The sequence below is a fragment of the Cuculus canorus genome, chromosome 2 (assembly GCF_017976375.1).
Source record: "Cuculus canorus isolate bCucCan1 chromosome 2, bCucCan1.pri, whole genome shotgun sequence".
Classification (NCBI taxonomy): domain Eukaryota; kingdom Metazoa; phylum Chordata; class Aves; order Cuculiformes; family Cuculidae; genus Cuculus; species Cuculus canorus.
Window position 1 is genome coordinate 161587500 of NC_071402.1, and position 26581 is coordinate 161614080.

At 55.9% G+C, this 26581-nt stretch overlaps 1 protein-coding gene across 3 annotated transcripts in view; it reads right to left on the bottom strand.

Moving 5' to 3' along the window:
- The window catches only part of AGAP3 (ArfGAP with GTPase domain, ankyrin repeat and PH domain 3), a 116770-nt gene that overhangs the window by 49735 nt on the left and 40454 nt on the right, over window positions 1-26581 (bottom strand). For 2 of the 3 annotated variants that reach the window (XM_054058403.1, XM_054058405.1), the window contains exons 3-9: window positions 23817-23904; window positions 23549-23634; window positions 22927-23068; window positions 21331-21465; window positions 17729-17856; window positions 8687-8842; window positions 4930-5022 (exon numbers count right to left, since the gene is read on the bottom strand). In XM_054058403.1, the coding sequence (XP_053914378.1) occupies window positions 4930-5022; window positions 8687-8842; window positions 17729-17856; window positions 21331-21465; window positions 22927-23068; window positions 23549-23634; window positions 23817-23904 (828 nt within the window). Of the gene's footprint in view, window positions 1-4929; window positions 5023-6300; window positions 6440-8686; window positions 8843-17728; window positions 17857-21330; window positions 21466-22926; window positions 23069-23548; window positions 23635-23816; window positions 23905-26581 lie in introns of those variants that run through there. The other variant, XM_054058406.1, reaches the window with a different exon arrangement.

Consider the following 26581-nt stretch of genomic DNA (forward strand, 5'->3'; position numbering starts at 1 on the left):
AAGGGTTTTGACCGTTCAAAACCAATGGCACAAAATCCATAAAACCATTAACGCACAGAGCAAAAGCCGGTCAAGGGAACGGTCTCACTGCACAGGGAGAAACAGGAATGAGTGCAACCATGCACAGTAAATCCATGCCCCGTCGAGGCACCCATTGAGAAGTCCCACCACACCACACTTGAGTCACTCTCCTTAATTGAGGTCTTCCCGAACGAGCTCAAGGAAAACACAAACTTCAAGGAACCATGGAAATCAACAATCCCTGCAGCAGCTTGTCGTTAGCACTAATTACCGCCTACCAAACTGGGATCCTGGACCAGCCTGGGTTTAAGCACAACCTAGCCAAGGTCCTGCACGTGGGAATGGGTTCCACGCCACCAAGTAGGGCTTGCTGTGACAGGGCTTGGTGAGCCTTGTTATCATAGAACCATGGAATGGTTTGGATTGGAAGGGACCGCAAAGCCCATGCAGTTCCAACCCCCTGCCATGAGCAGTGACACCTTCCACCGGATCAGGTTGCTCCAAGCTCCGTCCAACCTGGCCTTGAACACCTCCAGGGATGAGGCAGTCACCACTTCTCATATTTCCTGCTGGGTTGGAGCTCAAGAGGCAGGGGACAGAATCCAAGAGGATGCCAGGCTTTAACGGTGTTGCTGTGCTGGCTGCACCAAGGTCACATCTCTGTGGCCCAGTATCTTCTGGTTTGATGGTGGAATGTAGAAGTTTGGCCTGGCAGCTTCCAGAAAGCTCTGGTCCTCTGGAGGACCAACTCCACTCCAGCACAGGGAGGACAAAACAAGACGGAATGCGGGAGACGGGACTGGGCAAATCCCACAGCCAACCTCAACCCCTCCATGAACTCTGTTTTTCCTGGAGCACAGACCCTACCACATCACAGGGAGGACAAAACAAGGTGGAACACTGTAGAGAGTACCAGGCACATCCCACAGCTGATCTCATCCCCTCCTCGTGCATCCTCAGCATGCTCCCATGCTTCCCAGACGGCTCCTCAGCTCTGCCAAGACCACCGCGCCATTTCCCATTGCTGCATCTCTAGCTCCCTCTGCTTCTCCTGGAACTCTTCGGCAAGTTTCTCCTCGAGGGTGGAATTCCCACAGGAAGGAAAGAAGCTGCCAGGGATGAAAGGCAAGAGCACCCAAGGCTCTCCCTCTCCCCACGTTACCCTTTTCTCCTGGCATTCTGCGGGCCGGCGCACGGTCCCGGTGCCGGGGTGGGATCGCGGTGGCGCGCGGTAAATGCAGCGGCAGCAATATGCAGCGTAATGAAGCAGGGAGCGGCGATGGCCCCCAAAGGACTCGTTTGCTCCACAAATCTCCCTTCCACTCACTTTTTTTGCTAAGAATTTTAACACCAAACTTAATTGTGAAGTCGCGTATTGATTGGAAAATGCAAATGGCAATTTAAATGTAATCTCAGCTCCCAGCATGATCCCCGCTCCCGAGGAGGAGGAGCTACCCGCCTTGGGCCCTGCTGGAGCACACGACCCAGGCTGAGCCAGGGACCTGGGGACCCCGGGGAGGCCAGAACACTCAGCACAGCCTTCCCAAGAAGACGCTGTGCAATTAGGAGTTCGTTCCTAGTAACTAACAGCTGGGGAAGCTCCTTCTCCTGGCCTAATTAACCCACCTCTCAGAAACGAGCGTCCAGCTGCCAAGAAACTCTTCCTACCTGGCCAGAACATGTGAATCGATGCATCACCGACAGGACACCACGGCAAAGGGATTCTGGAACTCGACGATCTTTAAGGTCATTTCCATCTCAAACCATTCTATGATTCCATGATTCTACGATTCTATGATCCCGAGTCCATGGCACAGAGCAGCCCCAGCAGAGGTTCCTGCTGCAGAGAAGGTGCTGACCTGGATGTAAGGGGCCCCAGTATTCCTGGCCTACGGAAGCCGTGGAGTCTCCATGTCTGGAGGTGTCCAAGGAACACGCAGACGTGGCACTTGGGAACATGGTTTACTCAGCACAGTGGGGTTGGGCTGACAGATGGACTCGATGAACTTAGAGGTCCTTCCAACCTCAATGATTCCATGGTCTCACCTCTCACATGGGGGATCTTCCTCTTCTCCAGGTGTGCATGGGGCACACAGGAGATGGAGGAGGCCACCAGAGATACTGTTCCCAGTTGTGCTGGTGAAGGCTGTGACAAGGACACCCAGCCACCACACCACACAGTGGCACATGTCCCTTCTCCGCCACACATCTCCTCCTAGCGTTCCTCTTTTCTCCAACACCCAATCCAGCCTCCTGCTCCACGGCTGGCCTTCCTGGCCACCACACTTGGCTCTGTGTGGAAACCCCAAGCAGCCAAACATGGTGGCTGGCATTCCCTAGTGCAAGGCCTCTTCCCACAGAGCCCGGGGAGAGACCATGCACAGGTCACAGGGATGGCAGCCATGGATATCATGGAAGGCATCTGCAGTCCGACCACCTCACTGCTGCCCCACAGCCCCCACGCTCTGAGCTCATTCTTCCAAGCATAGGAACCAAACGGCTCCCGAAGGTATCGACCAGCACCCCAAATATGGTGCTTGTTGCCATCAGCCGTGCCATCAGCTGTTGCCATCCCATTCTGAGGGATGCGAAGGAGTATAAGCAGATCAGAGAATCATGGAAACATTGAGGTTGGAAAAGACTTCTAGGCTCATCCAGTCCAAACATCACCCACCGAGCCAACTGAACACTGTCCCAAAGTGCCACCTTTACATATTCCTTAAACACCTCCAGGGATGGAAACTTCACCACTGCCAGGGCTTCACCATTCCTTTCCATGAAGGAATATTTTCTGGTATCCAACCTAAATCTCCGCTGGTGCAACTGGAGGACATTCCCTCTCATCCTGTCATTGTCAGATGGGAGCAGAGCCCAACCATCACCTGGGTCCAACCTCCTTTCTGGGAGCTGCGCAGGGTGATGAGGTCTCCCCTCAGCCTCCTCTTCTACAGACTAAACAGCTCCAGCGCCCCCAGATGCTACCACAAACCCTGGGCTCTAGACCCTTCCCCAGCTCCGTTCCCTTCTCTGGACATGCTCCAGCCCCTCAAGGTCCTTCTTGGAGTGAGGGGCCCAAAACTGAACCCAGGATTCACCAGCAGCGAGTGCAGCGGGACGATCCCTGCCCTGCTCCTGCTGGCTACACCGTGGCTGATCCAAGACAGGATGCTGGTGGCCACCTGGGCCAGAAGAACAGCCCCACTTTGCCAACAGCATGGAACGACTACATAATTGTGATACCACACTGCAACCTCCACCAGATGGACACCAGGTCCCATCGGCAGCAACTGGAGATGCTGGAGCAGGCAAAGAAAGCCTCTTGTTCTGCTGAGTGATGAGACATCCTGGGAAAACCCACCCAATGGTCCAGGAACCAGAGCTCCCGCTCCCAGCAGCACAGTTTTGGGAGCCAACTCAGGTCTGGCTCGAGACCGAGTTGCTCTCAGCCTCCCCTTCCTGCTGCTTCCCGCCTGTGATGCCAGGCTGATACGAAACTGGAGCATGACAGCACTGCCTCCACAATCCAGCTACCCGAGATCGCGCATCCTGCAGGGCAGTGCCAGGGGTGCCCATCCTCATGGTCCCCACCGGAGCAAGGGTGGAGGCAGCCGGTGCTATTTGGAAATGAGAGGAGCAGCATGGATGGAGGGACAAGCACCCCGGCAGCAGAAGCAGTGGGAGAAGCAGGGAAAGGAGCCTGGATCCCTGTTGCAGCCAGGAGATTGAACAAGGACCCATGCCACAGAGGGAGAAGGGGCCCAGCCTGGCATGCAGACGGTATTCCGGCTGGAGCTGGGCAAACCTTTGGCACTCAGGAAGGAGATCCTGCCGTGTGAGGGTCCACAGCTCCTGCCCCAGCTCCCGGCACCACTTTCCCTGCCCCTGGTTCCCTCCGGCATGCTGCCCTCCTTCCCCTGCACCTGCACCACTGCTCCCAGCACTGTTCCTAACAGACAACAGCAAACCTTTTGCAGTGTAAACCCCTGGACTGGCAAAGGGCAGGAAGCTTTGGGAGCTCCGGGAGCTCCGGGAGCTCCAGCAGCAGCACCCACCACCCCATATCTCAGCCAGCTCAGCCTTGTCGAGTTCCTCCCAGGAATCTCTTTGCCAGGCACAGAATGGTACCAGGGAGACAGGAGCTGGTCAGGATGCAGATCTGCCCTCTTGTCCCACTACCCAGCACTCCTGCGAGGCAGAGCCACAACCAGCCCCACAGCATCTCCAACAGCACAGAGGCAGCCAGAGCCATAGGAATGAAAATGGATTTGCAACAGGGACATAAGGTTCAAGGCAGAGTCAGGCACTGCAGAGCAGGGTACGGATCAGCCTTGCCAGTAGCGCAAGTAAATCCTGGTGGGAATGCCATCCATTCCACATCACTTGGGAGCTGCTGGAGTGCCCAGACATCACTCATAGCTGCAAGGGAAAGGGAATGTGCAGGGTTGATCCCACGCAGCTCGAGCTTCCCTGGAAGCCAGGCGGCCCAAGCCAAACATGCTGCTGCCCAGATAAGTGGCCGCCTCCCTCCGATTCCTGCTGGCTCTCGGCACGGGCACTGCACTCGCTGCCTTTTGCCACTGCCCAGGACGAGGAGTCTCCCCATCCTGCCGGAGGGCTGGCACGCAGCGGCAAGCAGGATCAGAAGCAGAGCAGGAGCGCAGCAGCTGCGGCATGGGATGCGTATGCCCTCTGCTGGATCCGCTCCGGCAGCCAGAGCATCCCCGCTCCGTACCCAGCACCCCAAAACGGTGCAAAGTCCACACTAGTGCTCCGGCACAGCGCTCTGAGGAGTCAGGCAGGAGGGCACCCCTGAACATCGGCCCCTCCACAATCCCCAAGGCGAGAGACAGCACCCCAGCATGCACCTCCCAGGAAGCCTACATGAGGATGAGGGGACGGGTATCGAACCTGCTTCATGGGAATGGCACGCCCGCTGCCGATACTGTCTGCTTTGCACTCCAGAACCTTCTTCTCCCGCTCCGGATCTGCGCCCTTTCGAGACTGGAAAAGAAGAGACACCGTTCCATTAGAGACAGGGGCACCAGAAAGGGAAAGGCAGGTCCCCCCCATTCCCAGCGGGCTAGCCCGGAGTGGCCTGTTCTCCCCCAGGCCGGGTCTCCCAGTGCATGGATTTCCCTCTAGGGACACTCCAGCCCCCACCTCCCCGCCATCCCATTCCCAGCGAGCTCCCACACCGGCAAGCAGTGCTGTCCTCCTCTGCCCCCCCTCCCGCAGGGGCACACGGGACATGGAAACAGACAGGAATGGCATGGGATGCAAGTGGAGCATGGATGGAAGCAGGAGGAGGCTACGGCAGGGAAAGGAACTCACACCTCTACTAATCCAACGGATTTATTCTGTTAACACACTTGCACCATACAAAGGAGCACAGGTCAACGGGCAGAGATTCCAGCCCCTTTACAAAAGAGCATGGACAATAAATATCTACCACACGTCTAGAGAGTCGAGAGCGAAAGCCACCGGCACCCAGGGGCGGCCGCGGGGAGAGCAAACTCCAATAAATACAATATGGAATATACAGTCTCATCGAGCGGAACTCATTCAAAGTGCTTAGGACAGAGGGAAATATTGAGTCATACACGGCATGGAGCACAACCAATACATTCAGAATCACAACAATGGCAGGAGGGCAGCGGCAGCGTCTCTCTCCGGAGCGTCCTACACAACCCCCTCCATGTGGGAGCGCCCCATGTGCTTTGGATCGGAAAAGGGACACTGGCCCCCACGCGCCTGGGACACCGATTCGCTTGCTTTTGGGCCCAGAACAAAACAAAAAAACAAACAAAAAAAAAAGAGATCGAAAGAGAAGGAAAACTAAAGAGACACAGATGGCTGCTCTGCCACGAGGAGGAGGAGGAGGAGGAGCAGGAGTCCATGCAGGCGGCAGGAGGTGCGGTGGGGAGGAAGGAGCCGAGTGCTAGCGGCAGGCGCCAACAGCAGCTCCCGCAGGCAGCAGCAAAGCGTCTTTTGGCCCATCCAGCTCCACTCGCTGCTGTCGCCCGGTCCCGGTGGGGCTCTGCAGGTCTTCCCATCCCATCAGGGTCGTTCGCCTGGCATCCCCGAGCACGGAAAGTGCCTAGACAGCATCCGGCAGGCCCAGAAATGTCCCAGCTTAAAGTGCAGGCGCAGGCCGTCGCAGCGCTTCCTAGACTTTACATTGGGGGGATTTAAAAGGCTCCTGCGTCTCTCCGAGGGGGGGACCCATGCTGGCTGGAGGGCGGGCGAGCCTCTAATCTTAGATCAATCCCAGTGCCCATCCCTTATCCGGCCCTGGAGAGGCAATGAAAAGTGAGAGAATTTGTACAGAGGTGCCGTGTGTAACCACCTGGATCTTCTAATTTGGAAGGAGTTGGAAAGGCCTTTTTGTTGATGAAAAGTTGGAAACAGTGGCACATATCTGCAAATATCGAAAGAATAAAGAGTTTGGCAAGTTATACTCAGAACGCGGACACAAGTCTGTCAGCGATGGGCACCAGCGGACGGGCAGACGGAAAGGCCACGGAGCGGGGCGCCGGCGGCAGCAGCAGGCAGTGCTGGGGTCCGGACAGCGGGGATGGGGACGGGGCTGCCTCCAGCTGGCGGCTCCCACACGCAGAGCAGGAGGGGAGCAAGAGCAGGAGAGGAGAGGAGGAAGAGGAGGACTGGACGTGAAAGACTCAGGTGCAGCTTGGGACTGGGGCTCCTGCTGCTCCCGGAGCAGAGCCGGACCCTGCCCGGAGCCAGATCTCAGAGTGGCCTGTACCCACCTGGGGGACCCTGCCGGGACAGGGGCTGCTGGCTACACCTGCCCAGAAACAGCAGAAATGCAGCCTTCCCTGCCCTTCCTTGCTCTTCCTGGCCCTGTCCCGCTGTGGGAGGAGGTGTTGGGAGCTGCTGCTGCTGCTGCCATGACCGTATGGGATGAAGACTTCAACGTGAGCCACGGAGGTGCCAGCACAAGAGCAAGCAAGCGAGCGTGAGCACCACGGCGAGCGAGTGCGAGCCCGGATGAGCCGCACAGCGAGGAGTGAGCAAGCTGGAGCCCGGGATGAGCGAGCGAGTGAGAGCCCTGACAGATGAGGACGTCCACAGCAAATAAGCGTATGCCCCACAGCAAGCCGCCCTCCTCCTCCAGGAGCACCTGCCCATTCCAAGTGAGACAAGCATGGAGCTCTGGGAGGAGTGCAGGAGCGTGAGCAGGAGCCAACGCGAGTCCAGCCCACACAGGCGAGCGGGATAGGTGCAGTGTGTGACGCCCGCGTGCACCGGTGCACAGCAGCAAGCACGAGCAAGAGAGACGGCGGGGAGGGAGAAGCATTTATCAGCGCAGAGGTGTGACAGGAAGCATGACCAGCGACAATGGGAGACCTGCGGGGCATCTCCATGAGCACACGGAGCTGGGTGCGCTCCTTGGGGAACAGCCATGGGGCAGGAGCAGCACGACCGTTGCAGGCTGGTGTGTGCTGGGACGAGAGCTTGGATGGCAACAGGATCCCTGCCAGGCAGGGAACACTGGCCAGGAACAGGATCCCTGACAGGCAGCATGGGGAGAGCACGTACGCCAGGAAGGGGCTGGGAACACGTGCAGGCAGACCCGGGAGGTATATGCGATGCCAACGGAGCATTCAGGACACCAAAGCAAACGCTTCCAGGATTCCAGAAGCTGAGGGAGATGGGTGCGCTCCCAGCAGGAGTAGCTGGAGGAATCTGGGATGCGGTGCGAGGGATGGGGCACTGTGGATTTAGATGGGTCCGGAGCGATGGCAACTGTTCACAGCGTGACACGGTGCAACACGGACATGGACGGTGCAGTGGCCACATCCACAGACAGCAGACACGGGTGTACGGAGCAATGATGGCCGGAAAGCACATGGAGATGGGGAGGATGAGAGAGCCCGGAAGCCAGCACGGGGGTACTGAGGGGGAGAGAGCACGTTGAGATGGGAGCAGAGGTTGCCTACGCTGGACGTGGGGACCGGGAGAGCAGGGAACATCGTGGGCTGTGCTGGCAGTGAAGGTGAGTGTGTGGGGAGGCCTGTGTGATGGGCATGTTCTGTGCCAAGAGTTCAGCTGCAGCTCATCGGGCAGGGAAAACCGCTGCCCATGCATCCCGCACTGACTGGGGCCCACAGCTCTGCTGGCTCCCTAACGCTTCCCCTCCCTCCAGGCCCCGCAGCAGCTTGCAGTGCTGCTCCAGTCACACAGACATGCAGATTGGGTGCCAGAGTGAGCAGGGCCTGCGGCCCAGCACTGGGCTCACCACAGCACCGTTCGGCACAGCTGGCACCAAAACAGAGGCCCCATCGCTAGGGCTTTGTGCTGCACTCGGGGGACGCAGCCCCACAAAGGGGAGCAGCAGCAGTCACCGGTGCTGGGCACGTGCAGCTCTTCCCAGGACAGATCTGGGAGCATGAGCATTCCCCGTGCACGCTCCCACATGTGGAAGGCAAGGCTCCCTCGCAGCTCTCTGCTCCACGGAAGGCTCCCCCCTTCACCACCACACACACTGCCATGGAGAGAATCTCTGGCACCCGCTCTGTCCCCTGGCACCCATCCCTCCTGCCCAGCACAGTGAGGCTCACCCAGAGCTGTAGGGCGAGACAGCTGTGGACCCACTCCCTTCTCCTTCTCTCCCTCAGAAACCTTGTCCTAGAGCTCCTCTTACCGTGAAGATGTTGGAGCGCCGCTTGGACTGCTTGCGGATCGGGGTGGGTGTGTTGGAGGCAGCGATGGTCTCGATCCGCAGCTCCCGCTGGCTGATGCTGGGGGTGGAGGGCACGGAGGAGGAGTAGTCACTGAAGGCTCCTCCGCCGTTGGTGGCCTAGGGATGAGACGGGACAATTAGGAAGCAGTACGTATGCGGAAACACCATCCGCGGAAACATCATCCGCCCGCGCACACGACTGGGATGGTGAGACATCCCACACCATGCACTGTTCCTGTCCAACCTGGGATCCTGGGAAAGGGCTTCCCTTCTCTCTGCTCCACTTTTTCCAAACGTTAACATTTGGAAACTGGCAGCAAACAGATGGAGACCTGAGTGCTGATGTTGGTCCAGGAAGCCCTTCCAGACAGAGGTCCAGAGCAAAGGCACAGAGGCAGGGATGAACCACTCAGCCTGGGAGAGCAATAGGGGAATCAGCTGGGGATCCTCCAGCACTGGCACACCAGACAGGCACGACTACCGCAGGGACAGCCCAATGGAGAGAACCCTCCTCTCTACAGAGGCCATCAGAGAGGCTCTCGCCCCATTGCTTCTTCCTTGGGAGCAGAGCCTAACCCCCAAATGACTCCAACCTCCTCTCCAGGAGCTGCAGAGAGTGATGAGGTCTCCCCTCAGCCTCCTCTTCTCCAGGCTACATAGCCCCAGCGCCCTCAGACGCTCCCACAAACCCTGGGCTCCAGACCCTTCCCCAGATCCATTCCCTTCTCTGGACACACTCCAGCCCCTCAAGGTCTTTCTCAGAGTGAGGGGCCCAAAACTGAACCCAGGATTCCAGGAGCAGCCTCACCAATGCCGAGTGCAGGGGTATGATCCCTGCCCTGCTCCTGCTGGCCACATCACAGCTGATCCCAGCCAGGATGCAGGTGGCCTTCTTGGCCACCTGGGCCACTGCTGGCTCATGTTCAGCCACTGTCACCCAGCACCTCCAGGGCCTTTTCCACCAGGCAACTTTCTAGCCACTCTTCCCCAAGCCTGGAGTGCTGCATGGGGTTGTTGTGTCCCAAGAGCAGGACTCAGCACTTGGCCCTGTTGAACCTCATCTTCCTGGCCTTGACCCATGGATCCAGCCTGTCCAGATTCCTCTGCAGAGCCTTCCTGCCCTCCAGTCCATGCATCCAGCCTGTCCTGATCCTTCTGCAGATCCTTCCTGCTCTCCATCCATGGATCCAACCTGTCCAGGTCCCTCTGCAGATCCTTCCTCCCCTCCAGCCCATGGATCCAGCCTGGTGTCACTGCAACCTGACTGAGGGATCACTCGATCCCCTTGTCATCATCATTGATGATTTCTTTCAGACAAGTCCTGGCTCACGCAAGCTCTGTGGGAACACAGCCTGGAAACGAGCACACAAGAGGTGCCAGGGAGCAGCTCGGAATGTCTCACTCCAATGAGGTGATGGCACTTTGCCAGCCTTTGGACAGTTCATCAAAAACGCATGGTGGAAGCCATCCCTGGAAGTAGGGGGCACAGCAGCCCTGGCAGGGAGCAGCTTGACTCTGCTCAGCTCCCATTCTCCCTGAGCAGCTGTATCCGAGGGCCTCGTGATTTCCTCCACTCCCACCTACTACTCTGGAGCAGAAAGGGCAAGCACATGTGGGAGGAGGATCTTCCAGAGGCACTCAGAGAGAAAACACCCATGAGCACACAGCTGTTCCTGGTGGGATCTGAGCTTTCTTGGGAGAGAGGCAGTTCAGAAACATACAAAGAGGCTGTGCAGGTGGAACAGCAACCACAACCCAGAGCCCAGCCTCTGAGAAACGGAGCAACTTCCACTACGGATCATCCAAGCTTGATGAGGGAAAGGGGAAAAGACATACAAAAGAGTCTCTCACTCTTGAGAGACACAAGAGTGGTCCAAGAATCAGCCCAGCTTATCATGGAATACTGGAATGGTTTGGGCTGGAAGGGACCTCAAAGGCCATCCAGTTCCAACCCCCCACCGTAGGCAGTGACACCTTCCACACGTGGGACAAATCCTCCCCATTAGGGTGTAACAGGAGAACATCCTGAACTGCAAAGAACATCGGCAGCGCCTGAGCAGGGAAGAATTCAGCTGGAGTTAAGATGTAGGAACCAGTGGCATAAAAAGGCAGAAGACAGAACAAGCAGAGAAATTTGGGAAGGGCTAAGAATGGATGAGCGCAAACGAAGAGCAGCCACCAACACAGCACCTGCACTGGAAAACTGAAGAAGGACGGGGCTTTGAGCAACCGGATCCAGTGGGAGGTGTCCCTACCCACTGCAGGGCATTGGAACTGCATGGGCTTTGAGGTCCCATCCAGCCCAAACCATTCCAGGATTCTACAAGCAGAAGGGCGCACAGATCATGGAAAGGGAGCTGAGTGGGCTATGGGACACGGGCTTGCACGAGGAAAGGCCAACGCCCGCTGCTTCAGCTACTGAGACACACCACAGGCTGCATGCTGGAACGTGCTGCGACACGCTGGTAGGCACTCGTGGAGCTGCAGTTGTGCTTCATTTCACAGAATTGTGTTATCATGGAACAGTTTGGGTTGGAAAGGACCTCAAAGTCCATCCAGTTTTACCCCCCTGCCATAGGCAGGGACACCTCCCACTGGATCAGGTTGCTCAAAGCCTCAAACGACCTGCCTTGAACACCTTGCAAACTTTACTTTTCCACCTCTTCCATCTGCTCTCCCAGGAAATGTACTTCCCGGTGCTGCCAAGGAACCCATGCTGGACCAAGGCCATGAGCAAAGCCATGGCACTGGGCCACCCCATGCTGGGGATGGCAGCAGCTCCCATGCCCAGGATCCATGCTGTTCCCACCACTAGGTACAAGGCTTGGCATGGGGTTCCTGCTGGGAATGAGCTCCCTAGCAGGACAAACTCTGATCTCACAGCAAACCTCCCACAGCCTGGGGGCCTCCTAAAAGCACCTCAGAGTCCCTGAAGGAAGATGAAGAAAGAGGGAACAACAGCAAGGAAACTGGGTGGGAGAACTCCACAAGCGCTGCAGGCATCCACTGGCCCAGGAAATTCCCACCCACATCCTGAGGCAAGGGACAGGCACTGCGGGAAGGGAGCAGGGTGGAAGTCGAGGCCAAGGAACACGGCTCCCAAACCCACCTGACCTGTTCGCCTAGCATGGGTGTGGGCAAGAGACAGGACAGGAGAGCTGGAATCAGCAGGAGAGCTTTTCCTGGGGACTGCAGGGTGCTGGGTCAGAGATGCCTGCTCAAACGGGTGCAGATCCACATCCTGGTGGGTCAGGGAGATGCTGAACATGGTGCTCAGGGGCATAGCCCTAACAGCACAGGTGTGAGTGACCTTGACCACAGCCAACCTGCTCGGACAGCTTCCTTCCTCCTACTGCAATGGGAAGTGTTTCCAGAGGCACCAGCCTCCACTGTGAAATAGACGCAACCAATCCCAACGCCCCTAAAGACGGGAACAAACGCGGGGCCTCTGGCTGGGGCAGGAACTGCTCCGTGGAGAATCTACAAATGGATCTGGCCAGGCTGGATCCATGAGCTGAGGCCAACGGGATAGAGTTCAACAAGGCCAAATGCCAGGTCCTGCACTTGGGACACAAAAAACCCTTGCAACTCCAGGCTTGTCAAAGAGAAGCTGGAAAGCTGTCTGGCAGAGAATGACCTGGGGCTGTTGAGCAACAGTGACTGAACATGAGCCAGCAGTGGCTCAGGTGGGCAAGGTGGCCAATAGCATCCTGGCTTGGATCAGCCATGGGGTGACCAGCAGGAGTAGGGAAGGGATTGTCCCCCTAGACTCTGCACTGGTGAGGCCACATCTGGAATCCTGGGTTCAGTTTTGGACCTCTCACTCCAAGAAGGACCTTGAGGGGCTGGAGCACATCTGGATAAGAGAATGGAGCTGGGAAGGGTCTAGAGAACAACGGTTATGAGAGGTGTCTGAGGTCTCTGGAGCTGTTTAGCCTGGAGAAGAAGAGGCTAAGGGGAGACCACATCACTGTCGGCAGCTCCCTGCGAGCGACGTGGGTGCTGGTCTCTTCTCCCAAGTGACAGGCGATAAGACGAGAAGAAATGGCCTTAAGTTGCACCAGAGCAGGTTCAGATTGGACATCAGGAGAAATTTCTTCACCAAAAGGGCTCTCAGGCACTGACAGAGGCTGTTCAGGGCGGAGGTGGAGTCACCATCCCTGGAAGGGTTTAAAAGCCAGGTAGATGAGATGTTCAGGGATGGTTTAGTAGTGGACAGGTATGGTTGGACTCGATGATCTCAAAGGTCTCTTCCAACCAAACAATTCCATGATTCTATAATTCTAAGATTCCACTGTGCGAGGACACTGGAGAGCTGCACACAGTTCCGCTGTCCCAGGGCGAATCAGGCACAACCACAGAGGTTTGGAAAGCGGCCACCTCTAACTGGGAGCTGAAAATCCTCCAGGAAGATAGAAGACAAACTCATAGGGTCCTCTGGGTACTCTCCTCTTCCAGAAATTGCAATGGACTGGCCAGATTCCCAGGAGACTGGACATCCAGTAGACATGCCCAGAAAAGTTACTTTGGCTGAACAAATGGCATCCAGCTACTTCCAGAAAATCTGTCCCCAGGACAAGGATGTGAGGCAGGGCTGGATCCCAGCTCCCGCCTGCAGAGAGCAATCCTTTGCTGGGACTGTTTGTTCCCAATTCCATAAGAAAATGGTAGTCTTCCTTGATAACTCTCAAAGATGGAGCTGTCGCTGCCGGCACGGGCCAGGCCAGGCACCGGGACAACATCCTTCTCAGATGCCACCACCATCTCTGGGCACAGAGCTGTGAAGGCAAGCAGCACTCAGCTGTAGCAACTGGGAGAAGGGAAGAAGGACGATCCAGAGTGTGCTGCCAGTCCTTAGCCTGCTGAGGGGAACAGAACGCTGCCCGAGATGCCATACCTGCCCGGAAGGGGCAGAGTCGACTTCTTTCCATCTCCACTCCATGTTAAAACCTGTGTTGCCAAATCCTCATTGAGATCCTTTTCCCTGTGCCAGTCCCTGCTCTCCCACTTGTGGAGATGAGTACGAAACCCTGGTGAGTGCCCCAGACCCTCTGGTGGGAAAAGGCAGAAGATGGCAAAGATCCTGCCCCTCTCTCATCCGTCCTTCCTGGCCGCGCACAGCCTGTCTGTCTTCTCCCAGAGCTGGGAACTCAGTCCCAGGAGCGAAGCCACCACCCAGCTGCACCAGAGGCTCTGGCGCTTCTGCAGCTGAGCCCTGGAGCGTGGTGCCCAGCAGACTTCGGAGTTCCCGCCCATGTCAGGGCCGCCTCCTCCAGCTCCCGGTGGAAACCACAGAGCATCACCTCCATCCCAGCACACTCCTGAGACGCGATTCCACGCTCTTTTGCATCCCTGCCGCAATGACCGCAGGTCACTCTACTCATTGTTGGATGCACGCCTTGTTGGATGCACGTCCTGCTGGATATGTGTCCTGCTGGATGCGCATCCTAGAGGACGCGTGTCCTTCTACAAGAACAGCACACACTGGGCTGCTCTGCCCAAATCCATGTGTGGACATCAGGGAACCTGTGTTTCCCAAAGCCAGCTGGATTTTCTCCGAGGACAGTGAGAAGCAGTTCCAGAACCTCATTTCTGAGCCCCAGCAAGGACAGCGAAATTCCTCACAGCATTTCACGATTGCTCACTATTTCCATGATCTCACCTCCCATTTTTAGAAGCATTTTTCCTAAAGGAAGATGCACAACAGCCATAGCAAAGGTCACTGGGAACGGACACGACTGTAGCAGAGCCACAAGAAACTCAGGGAATGGGAATTAACTGTGATCCTCATACTGTGTCCTGGTTTGCAGAGTGCAGGAGGGACGCAGCATTAGGCAGGCACGGAGCATGGACCAGGAAAGAGAAAGCTCCAGAAGGACATGGCCTGGAAGCTCGAGAAGGACATGGCCTGTCCACACTGCCAAACGCTCCCATCCAGGCAATCCCAAAATTTCTTCCTTAGAAAGGCCTCGCAGTCAGCTGTGACTCCCTGCATGCTGCTCTCCTTCCCTTCCACAGCTCTGTTTACCCACCAAAGCTACCTAGATTCCTAGGTCCCATTCCAGAGCTCAGGCCTGACCTGTTCCAGAGGCCAGGTCTGGCCCGTTCCAGGGCTCAGGTCTGGCCCATTTCAGCCTTCACTTTCCTCAGAACAAGCCAAGTGCTTAATTCCCTCTTTCCCATCACTCGCTTTCTGCTGTTCCTACACCACTTTCCCACTTTCATGGGTGACCACGATCAGGTGGAGGAGCCTGGCATCCCACACCCCACACACTGGGAGCATGGTTTTAGCTCCGAACACCTTCCCTGGCTCGGCAGTGCCGTTAGCACAGATCCATTAGGATCTATTCCTCATATTTTGGACATTGAAGGAAACATGCAACAGGAACTTGGCTCCTCGCTGAGGAACGCTGCCCTTGGCTGCCTTCCACCCCACTCCCAGCACAGGCTGCCTCTCCTTCCCAACTCGGCTCCAACTGCTCGCAGCTTGTCTCCTAAAACAAAGGACCAGATACATGCAAACCTGCCTTTTCCCTGGATATGTTTCTCCAGCTTGGATGCCTCCTACCCCAAACTCTCCATATCCAGACCAACCGCAGGGCATGGAATGGCTGGGAATGTTTTGCCACGTTCCGCTTGCATCTCAACGTCACCGGACACCAGCAAGCCTGGAGCTGAGCCACACAGCTCCCTCTGGCCACTCTGCTGTCTGCAGCACGGCCACCTCCTCCGGACCCAGTGGCGTCCAGGTGACCAGAAGCACCAGGAAAACCTACATATGCCTACTCATGTCAAGCTTTAGGAACCAGGTATGAACTTCCATAAAGCCAGGGATGAACTTGGAACCACAGAATCATAGAATAGTTTGGGTTAGAAGGGACCTTAAAGATCATCTAATTCTAACCCCCCTGCCATGGTAGGGACACCTCCCATGGGATCAGGCTGCCCAAGGCCCCATCCAACTTGGCCTTAAACACCTCCAGGGATGGAGCACCCACAACTTCCTTGAGCAAACTGTTCCAGGGCCTCACCACTCTCATGGTGAAGAAATTCTTCCTTATGTCAAGCCTAAATCTGCCCCTCTCCAGCTTATACCTGTTCCCTCTCATCCTACCATTATAACCCTTTGTGAACAGTCCCTCTCCAGCTTTCTTGTAGGCCCCTTTCAGATAGTGGAAGGTTGCTATAAGATCTCCTCGGCACCTTTTCTTCTCCAGGTTGAAGAAGCTCAGCTCTCTCAGCCTGTCCTCGTATGGGAGGTGCTCCAGCCCTTCATGATGGTATTTAGAAATACGTCATAGAATCATGGGATCATGGAATCACTGGGGTTGGAAAAGACCTCCAAGCTCATCCAGTCAATCCAACAGCCCAGCCCCACTGTACCCACTGAACCTTGTCACAAAGGGCCCCCTCCACACATTCCTTCAACTCCTCCGGGAATGGAGACTCCACCACTGTCCTGGGCAGCCTCTGTCAGGGCTTCACCACTCTTTCCATGAAGGAATATTTCCTAATATCCAATATAAAACTTCTCTGGTGCAACTTAAGGTCATCTCCTCTCATCCCATCCCCTGTCACTTGGGAGCAGAGCCCGACCCCTGCCTGGCTCCAACCTCCTCTCCAGAAGCTGCAGAGAGCGATGAGGTCCCCCCTCAGCTTCCTCTTCTCCAGGCTAAACAGCCCCAGCACCCTCAGATGCATCCACAACCCTTGTTCTCCAGACTCTTCCCCAGCTCTGTTCCATTCTCTGAACTTGCTTCGGCCTCTCAAGGTCCTTCTTGGAGTGAGGGGCCCAGACTGAACCCAGGATTCCGGGTATGGCTTCACCAGCATTGAGTGCAGGGGGATGATTCTTGCCCTGTTCCTGCTGGCTACACCATGGCTGAGCCCAGCCAAGGTGCTGTTGGCCTTCTTAGCCACCTAGGCCACTGCTCGCTCATGTTCAGCCACTGTCACCCAGCACCCCCAGGGCTTTTTCCAACAGGCAGTTCTCCAGCCACTCTTCCCCAGGCCTGCAGTGTTGCATGGGACTGTTGCAGCCAAAGTGCAGGACCCAGCACTGAGCCTGGTTGAACCCCATCCCGTTGGCCTCAGCAGGTCCAAGCTGTGGCTGCAGACACCACTCAAGCTGAAATTTCTTGGCGTGATCACCCCCAGGCCACTGTGGAGCCCAGGCTCTTTCCTTCCCCACCAGAGGCAGCTCAGCATTTGTGAGGATGCTGGGAATGGCAGCAGGGCCAAAATGCAATCCAGGCCCTTCCTGAAGGATCTCCACCACCAGCCACAACAGCCTGCTTGGCCTTTCGTCCTGCCCCTCCTGCATCAGGTCCACTGCTCCAAAGCCACAGGACAAACACCCCTGGCACCACCACCCTCCCAGCACCTCTGTGCTACTGTTGCAATCCATCCCTCCACATTTAGGAAGCCCACCTCTAAATCATGGAATCATAGAATCCTGAAATGGTTTGGGTCGGAAGGGACCTCAAAGCCCATTCAGTTCCAACCACTGCCATGGCATGGACATCTCCCACTGGATCAGGTTGCTCAAAGCCCTATCCAATCTGGCTTTGAACATGCGTCATCCATGACTTCTCTGAGCAACCTGTGCCACTGCCTCACCACTGGAAGACCACCAGCTTCCCAATTCCAGAGGGTGCAGGAGCACAGGGAGCTGCATCCCTGCAGGCTGCCCTGCCCGCAGCCCAAGGCCCCGTTTCCAGCCCTCCCTCTGCACTCTCCAGATGGCTCTGCCAGCAGCGTCTCCAGAAATACACCGCTGTCTTTGGAGACCAACAACCAGACCCAGCGGTGCAGACACAGAGCTTGGACTTCAGGGCAAGCACCAAGCTATTCCAGGCTACAGAGAGAAGCACCAGGATGGCAGCCGCTTTGCTCCTTCCAGAAACCACCCCAGGGCCACAGTGTAAGGCCAAAGCCAGACAAAACTGAGGGTGTGTGTAGAAGCACATGGGGTCCCTGCCTGTTCCCGTTCCAATCTCCCACCTGGTTGATGTGAACAGAAGGGATGGAGGCCGCAGAGACGGATGAATGGCTGGGTGAGTTGGGCAGGGACTTGCAGGGACCAATGGAAAGCTGCTGCTTCTTCCGTAGAGCCACCACCTTCTGAGCCACTGAAAGAAGGGAGAAAGGGACAGGGTCAGAGTCCAGAAACCACTTTCCATAGAATCATGGAATTAACAAGGTTGGAAAAGACCCCTAAGGTCATTCGGTTCAATGGCCTGCCCAGCCTCACTGTGCCTGCTAAACCATGAACTGAAGTGCCACATCCACATGTTCTGTGAACTCCCAGGGACGAGGACTCTACCGTTGTCCTGGGCAGCCTGAGAAAGGGGAACCTTCTCCCCCTTGGATTTCTGGGGGTTATCAGTGAGAACCAAACCCTTTGTCTGACCAACATGAATACCTGAGGCTCCAACCATGTCATGCTTGTACGAAGAGGGAAGATTCCTGTGGAACACCGAACCCAGCAATCCTTGTCGCCTGCCACTGCCAAGCAAGGGACAGCATTCCCCGCGGCTATTCCAGCTGGGCACGCCGACTCTCTGACAGCCAGCCATTCTTTTGGGTCTCACACAGAGCAGGGACTTCGTGGGGACACCAAAGAGCCACCCACAGCCCTGGGCAGCGGCAGGAGAATCCCTGGACAGTGGGAGTTGCTTCTTGGTGCCCCCTCACAGCAGCAAGTGGAGACGGACACTGAACCAAACAGCCTGGGCACTTGTGACCCTCACTGTCTCCAGATGTTCAGAAATCGAACATGAGGAACAACCTTCCCAGTTCTTGTGACCTCATTGTCTCATGCCACCAGCCCAAAACTGCATTCCAGCTTTCCCAGTCTCCTACCTTCTCTGGAAATAAACATCCTGATCAAATTGCACAAAGGAGAACAAGATCGGATGTGGGGAATTCAGGAGAACAGTGCCATTCCTCATTTTCTCTCACACATCATCACAGGAGGAGGAACCTGTCCAATGAACATGCCCAAAGGCATCAGGAACACTGCACACTCAGATCAGCGTGTCTCAGCCCATGCACCCCTGCAGTAAAGGAGCTGCCACATTCTCTTTCCAGAAGGACAGATGTTGTCCCACACACGCAGTGTAACCGAACCTGTTTGGGGAAGCTGGGTGCCAACAGCAACTGCAAAATCCTGCAGGGCCACATCCTGGACCAAGAAGGACAAAGACCGATGGACATTGCTGCTACCTGTTCATCTGGGAACACAGTGAGCCTGCCTGGACTCCATCAACAGCAGGAACCACCCACCAATCTGCTGGTTTTCCTGCTCTCCATCCTCCGGCAGCTTCATCCACCAAGTAAGCCATCTCTCCGTCAAATATGGGGCAAGCATGGTGTGAGCTCGGCACTCAGGCACCAGGAAAGATCACAGAAACATGGAATGGGTTGGGCTGGAAGGGACCTCAAAGCCCATCCAGTTTCACCCCCTGCCATGGGCAGGGACACCTCCCACTGGATCAGAGGGTTCAAAGCTTCATCCAACCTGGCCTAGAACACCTCCAGGGATGGGGCAGCCACAACTTCTCCTACCAAGGGGCTCTCGACAATCTGCTCCTCAATCTTGGTCAGTCTAGAAATGCTCTTAAAATGAAGCCCAAGAGCCGAGGCATCCCCACAGCGATGGCTGCTGGTTGAAGCAGCACTTCTCAAACCCTCAGAGATTTCTGTACACAGGAGCTCTGCAGAGGCAACTTTGAGAATCATGGAATCATTGAGGTTGGAAAAGAACTCTAAGCTCACCCAGTCCAACCACAAGCCCAACACCACCATGTCCTGAAGTGTCACAGCTATAGAAAGCTCTTTTCCTTCTCTAGAGACAAGAAGCCAGAGGCAGATTCAGCCCCAAGCTCCCAGCTCTCCAAGAGCTCCGCTGTGAGTGCAGGGACCACACTGTCCCACCTGGCGAAGAGAACTCAGCATCAGTGAGGTTCCCAATCCGTGACCGGTGTACGCCAGGCGCTGGGCATTGCTGCACACAGACCACCCTGTGTCTTTCCAGGGTCACCTCCTCACAAGATCGGAAGCCAGGGATGGATCACTCCCTCTTTCCACAGCAGCAGGAACTGTGATGGCATCTGGTGCTAGATGACACTTGGAAAGGAGGAGGGAAGCACAGTTCCCACACAGCAAACAGCATTCCAGGAGGACTTTTGCCAGGCATGTGAGAAACCAGCATGGAGAAACATGACTGCTTGTCTGCGTGCAGTGCATCCTCTCACAGAGACCTTCCAACATCCTACTGCCTGGACAAAGCTGTCACTGCTCCAAAGACTCAACACAATGATGGTGGCCTGCTCCATAATGTCTGTGGTCTGGATCCCTAACACACAGCTTCAGCCCACAGCCCCAGGCACAGAGGAAGAGTCTCTGCCGCGCCTGCCTGAGTGGGAAGGACGGCACTGCAATTCCTGGAGCCCACCAGCTCTCAGAGAACCTCCGAGCAGTTGGCAAACGTCAAGATCTGAGGGTCTCCTTCGTGGAGCTTCCCCACACTCAGGCCACAGGCCATTGGCAGAGTCAGCAGCTCGGGAAGGAGAGGGTGAGCCTCAGCCTGCATCCGAATCCCAACAGGCTCTGCCTCAATACCAGCTCGGCATTAATGGGCTGCCCAAAAAGGTCAGGTATTCTTGGTTAGGCAGGAAATGGCTCTCTGGGAACACAGTGCAGCACTCAGCACAGCAAAACTCTGCAGCAACATCTCATCTCAATCTCCCCTTTCTCAGCTCAAAACTGTTCCCCTTCTCCTGTCCCTGCACTCCCTGATCAAGAGCCCCTCCCTAGCTTTCCTGGAGCCCCTTTCTGTACTGGAAGCTGCTATAAGGCCTCCATGCAGCCTTCTCTTCTCCAGGCTGAACAATTCCAACTCTCCCAGCCTGTCCTCTTACAGGAGGTGCTCCAGCCCTCACATCATCTCCGTGGCCTCCTCTGGATTCACTCCAACAGCTCCATGTCCTTTTTGTGCTGAGGACTCCAGAACTAGACACAGGGCTCCAAGTGGGGTCTCACCAGAGAGGAGCAGAGGGGCAGAATCCCCTCCTTCACCCTGCAGTCCCATTACAGAGCAGGGTCTCAGTTTATTCAAGCAGGCTGGAAGCTCCAAGGATATGGTGTAGGATTCCTCTCTCACCTCCAGCATCCTTGTCACAGACCCCTCTCCAAGTCTGAGCAAAAATGCTCCTCTACACACGTTCCCATGAGGAACGGCTGCCCCATCCAGCTGTTATGTTGCTCCTTCCCTACCTCTAACACCCAAAGGTTCTGCGCTTCCTCCTCTCCTCCACAAAATGCAATACAAACCTCCTCCACAGCCTCACAGCTCCTGTGCGGGTTCATCCCAGCTGCTTGTGCTGCACAGGCATTCCGTAGGGACAGAGAGGTCCCTGGCAGCCTCTCCATAGGGATGGAGCTGTCCCCAGTAGCCTCTTCATAGGGACAGAGATGACCCTGGCAGCCTCTCACCCCTATAAACCAGTATCCACCCCAGACCATGGCCCCAGCAGCAAAGGCAGGAGAAAGGCGCTGCCCGGCCCTGCTCCATGCTCCTTCGCGCGCATCCATGCAGTTACCATCCTGGAAGACTCTCTCCACGTTCAATCCATAGGTGGCACAGGTCTCGTAGTAAGTGCAGCGCTTCAAATCATTGGAAAGCTTCCGCGCCCGAGAATCGTCAATAACCCGGGGGTTCGTGGCGCTGATGGCATCTGGAAACCAGAGGGAGAGGGAGTTAAAAACAAAGGATCCATGTCCCATCTACTCATGTGTCCCAGGGAACACTCCCGGCCTCCCTCCATTCCCAAACCAAGGCATCCACCTTCCTACAAACGCCTGGGATAACTAAGACCCACGTCTGTAGAAAAATGGATTTTTGAAAGAACTAAGTGTTAATGAACCTTATTCCACTACCCTAAACCATCCAGGCACTGGTGCTTCCTGCGTATTTTGGGACAACCACCTTCTAAGACGAATGGGATTCCTTGAGGAGGTGCCAGGGGCTGTGAAGGAAGGAAGAGCTGAAGGAGTACCAGGAACTGCACAACACAAAGCGTTCCCCCAGCTCTCCGAGTGGGACACCAAGTGTCATCATGACCTCAGTGACCACCAGACCCTCCGCAACATCCTGCTTCCCATTCCCAAGCCTCCACAGCATCCGCCTGCAACTCCCACTCTGTCCTGAGCCAAGATTGCTCTGTCCAAAAATCCCAGTGTCTTTAAACATATAAGGTTTAACAATTTTGTTCCCTGAATCCGAGGTCCTGAGCAGCCACCCCTGCAGCTCCTCTCCTGCTGTCACCACTTCTCTTCCCAGCTCAGAGATTCTTTGCCAAGAATGGGTCAGGAACCACATCCTTCCTTGCGTCCTCTTATCCCTGTTCCTACTGTCTGCTGTCACTCCTACATGCAGACAAGTCCTCAGCCCCAGTTCCCTCCATGCTTCAGGATCTACAAGCAGGAATGACGCTCGCTTCGGAAGTGTGGAGTGGACACCTTCCCTACTTTCCAGGCACTTGGAGCGAGCCTGGATGCCTCTGCTGCAGGTTGTGCAAGGCAGGAATCTCACTCAAGAGCTGCCATGTCTCCTGGCAGCCCCTCTTTATCCCATTGGCAGCTCCTTTCCTGCATGCACTGGCAGCATTTGGTGACAATTCCACCACAGCTTCCATCCCAGCCCCAGCTCCAAACCCCAGTGCCGCCAGGAAGAAGGGGAAAAGAGCAGCTCTGGTTGTTGCTATTCTGTCTGTCTGCATGGGAGATGGCGCTCCACAGCTCTGGCCTCTTCCTGGAGTGCTGAGAGCCAGCTGCCATCTCCAAACCATACCACCGCACCTCATCCCAGAGGATACAGGGCCAGGCACCACCAGAAATTCCTCCCACAGCCTGATCCCAGCTCTTGGTTGCGCCCAGCTGAGCACCGCCAAAGGCCGGCAACATCAGCAGGTTTGGGCAGCTCCAAGAGGAATGTGGCTCTGTGAAGTGAAGCAGCTCCCTGCAGGAAAGCTGGGGTGCTCTGAGGGAATTACTCAGCTCCTGCAGGGACCTCAGCATCACCCAGTCCCACACACGGCTTAGACCAGGAGGCTCTCTTCCCACTGGGACATATCCCCAGCGCTCTGAGCGAGGGAAGGAGAAGGCAGAAGGGAAGCGCGGTTGCCTCATTCTCTCACCCTGAGTGCCCACCAGCACCATCGGCACCTCCGCAGTGTTCCGGTAGCTGCAGAGCCGCAGGTAGTAGTTGTAAACCGTCTGGAAGCTGATCTCATCCTCCAGGCTGAAGACAAACACCACAGCATCGACCCAAGCGGCAAACTGAGGGAGACATGGCAGCATTACAGGACCACAGAATCATCCTAAGGTCTCCCTGCAGCCTTCTCTTCCCCAGGCTGAACAACCCCAACTCTCCCAGCCTGTCCTCGTATACAGGGTGCTCTAGCTCTTGCATCATCTCCGTGGCCTCCTCTAGACTCACTCCAACAGCTCCATGTCCTTCTTGTGCTGAGGACTCCAGAACTGGACACAGGGCTCCAGGTGGGGTCTTACCAGAGTGGAGCAGAGGGGCAGAATCCTCTCCCTCTCTCTGCTGGCCCCACTACTCTGGAAGCAGCCCAGGACATGGCTGGTTTCTGGGAAGCGATCACTCATTATTGGCTCACGTTGAACTTCTACCCCAGCACCCCAAGTCCTTCTCCTCAAGGCTGCTTCCAATTCATTCTCTGCCCAGTCTGTGTCCATGCTTGGGGTTGCAGGATAAGAGTGGGAAGGGAACCGCAGGCGGTACGGATCTCTTACCTGGAGTTCGGGGGGGCCACCTTCATCTCGGATCAACAGCAGGTAGCTCTGCCCATCCACAACTATCTCCTTCTTGAATCGGCCACCTTGGGAAGAGAGCAAGGGCTGGTGAGCAGGAAGCAGGCAGCGAAACCCCTAAGGAAAGCGAGGGGAGGCTGCAGAGCCCCAAGGCAGCGGCAGGCAGGGGCTGAGACGGGGATCAGCATCAGAGATGGGGAGAGGAGTGAGGACCCAGACCCCCAGTGATGCCCTGGGAACAAGACCTTACCCTCCGGAGACTCCTCCTGCACGTAGGTGCCAGTCAGGTAGCGGTGCACCAGAGCCGACTTCCCGCTGGACAGGTTCCCCACGATGCCCTGAAATGGAGACATATGTCACCGGCCACCCGTATGCCCAGCGCACCCCTGGCCAGAAGGGGAACGGAGCTGGGAAAGGGGCTGGAGCACAAATCTCATGGGAGGGGCTTGGGGTCTTTGGGCTGTTTAGCTTGAAGAAGAAGATGCTGAGGGGAGACCTCATTGCCCTCCGCAGCTCCTGGGAAGGAGGCTGGAGCCAGCAGGAATCAGGCTTTGCTCCCAAGGAACAAGGGATGGGATGACAGGAAACAGCCTCAAGTAGTGCCAGGGGAGGTTTAGGTTGTATAGAGGGAAATATTCCTTCATGGAAAGGGTTGTCCATCACCGGCAGAGGCTGCTCAGGGCAATGGTAGAGTTCCCATCCCTGGAGGGATTTAATATCCATGCAGATGTGGTGCTTAAGGTCAGGGTTGAGTAGTGGGGTTGGCAGCACTAGGTTTACGGTTAGACTCACAGAATCAAGGAATCACTAAGGTTGACGAAGACCTCCAAGCTCATCCAGTGCAATAGTCAGCCCAACCCCACCGTGCTGGCTGAACCATGTCCCAAAGTGCCATGTCTGCTCATTCCATAAACCCCTCCAGGGATGGGGACTCCATCACCACCCCGGGCAGTCTCTGCCAGGGCTTCTCTACTCTTTCCACAAAGGAATATCCCTAATATGAAGTCTAAAACTCCCTTGACGAGCGATGATTTAAGGATGGGCAGAGACAGAAACAAGAGGGCACAGGGGACAGCAGAATCCAGCTGGAACCTGAGGAGAAGTGTGGGGGTATGAGCCGGTCTGGACAGAGACCAGTGAGGACCCACGTCCTCTCCCAAAGAGGTGCAGCCCCCTTAGGTCTTCCCACCACCCTCCTGCTCCTCGTGGGACACTCAGAAGGAAAAACAGCTCTTCTCCCAGACTGCACATCCCAAATTTTGAGGCATTGAAGCTCCTGAAGGAGAGCAGGAGCAGAGTCTGGCTCTACGTTTGATATGTCTGCTGCTTCTAAGTCCAATGAGCCCACGCTTCCTGGTGGATCCGGTTGTGCCATCTACACCAAAAGGCACCAGTTTTAAAGTAGGTTCAAATGCAAACAGGCTGGATCATCCCACAGATCTCAGAGAAAGGAGCACTGCTGTCCCCAGATGGGTCACCCATGTAACTCAGCTCTTCCTGATGTCCAGATTTTCCCAATGGTTTAAAATCCTCTGGAGCCCAAGGGCTTGTGACCTGGTCATAGAGCAGTCCTGGGATAAAGGCACATTCCCTGCCATCCTTTCAAAAAAATCCAGTTCCAAATGCTCAGCCTATATCCTGCAGCTATTTCCCACATCTGCAGGGACAACACAGCTCACGGAATGGGCTCTTGCATTCCCCAGCATCTCATCTCAGGCCCCGCTGCCCTCAGCTGGAGAAATGCCAGGTTGATGCAGAGGTGCCCCACACCTGGAGCATCCTCTTCCACCTCCTCCCAATGCTCCAAGTCCAGGAAGGGGTGATCGGCCCCTCTTCCACACAGCTTCCCAAAGAACACCAAACCCACCTTTGGCTTTGGATGGTCTGATCTTGCCACAGAGCTTCTTGTACAGAACCAACTCCTGCTTTAGGGTGCCTCACATCTCCTCTTGCTCCCAGAGTTCCCACAAAGATGTCCGTGGGATGGGTGTCCAACAGGATCATCCAGAGCACCCATCCAGACTGCCCCATGCAGCCCAAAGCCTGGGGGTTTCTCCGCGCCTGGAATCCATGACTCAAACACTTGTTGTTGCTGCCCAGCACAGCATCCACCCAAACACAGGCATCCTCCTCCTCCTCTGTTCCCAAGATGTGTAAGCATGGATTCATGGAACAGATCCTCTTAGACGCTATGCTAAAGCACAAGGAGGACAGGGAGGTGATTAATGGCAGCCAGCATGGCTTCACCAGAGGCAAGTCCTGTATGACCAACTTAGTGGCTTTCTATGATGGGGTAACCACAGCAGTGGACATGGGAAAACCAGTGGATATGATCTATCTGGACTTCTGCAAATCCTTTGACACGGTCCCCCACAACATCCTTCTCTCTAAATTGGAGAGACACAGACTTCATGGGTGTACTGTTCAGTGGATAAGGAATTGGTTGGATGATTGTATTCAGAGAGTAGTGGTCAACGGCTCTATGTCCAGATGGAGATCCGTGACAAGTGGTGTCCTTCAGGGATCCGTGCTGGTACCAGAGCTGTTTAATATCTTCATCAATGACATAGACAGCGAGATCAAGTGCACCTTCAGCAAGTTTGCAGACAACACCAAGCTGAGCGGTGCAGTTGCCACACCGGAAGGAAGGGATGTCATCCAGAGGGACCTGGACAGACTGGAGAACTCATGAGGTTCAACAAGGCCAAGAGCAAGGTCCTCCACCTGGATCAGGGCAATCCCCAGTTTCAATACACGATGGGGGATGATGTGATGGAAAGCAGCCCTGCAGAGAAGGACTTGCAGGTGCTGGTTGATGAGAAGCTCGACATGAGCCGGCAATGTGTGCTCACATCCCAGAAGGCCAACCGTATCCTGGGCTGCATCAAAAGACATGTGGCCGGCAGGGCGAGGGAGGTGATTCTGCCCCTGTTTCTCTCCTGTGAGTACTCATATGGAGTATCATGTCCAGTTCTGGAATCCTCAACGTAAGAAGGAGATGAAGCAGTTGGAACA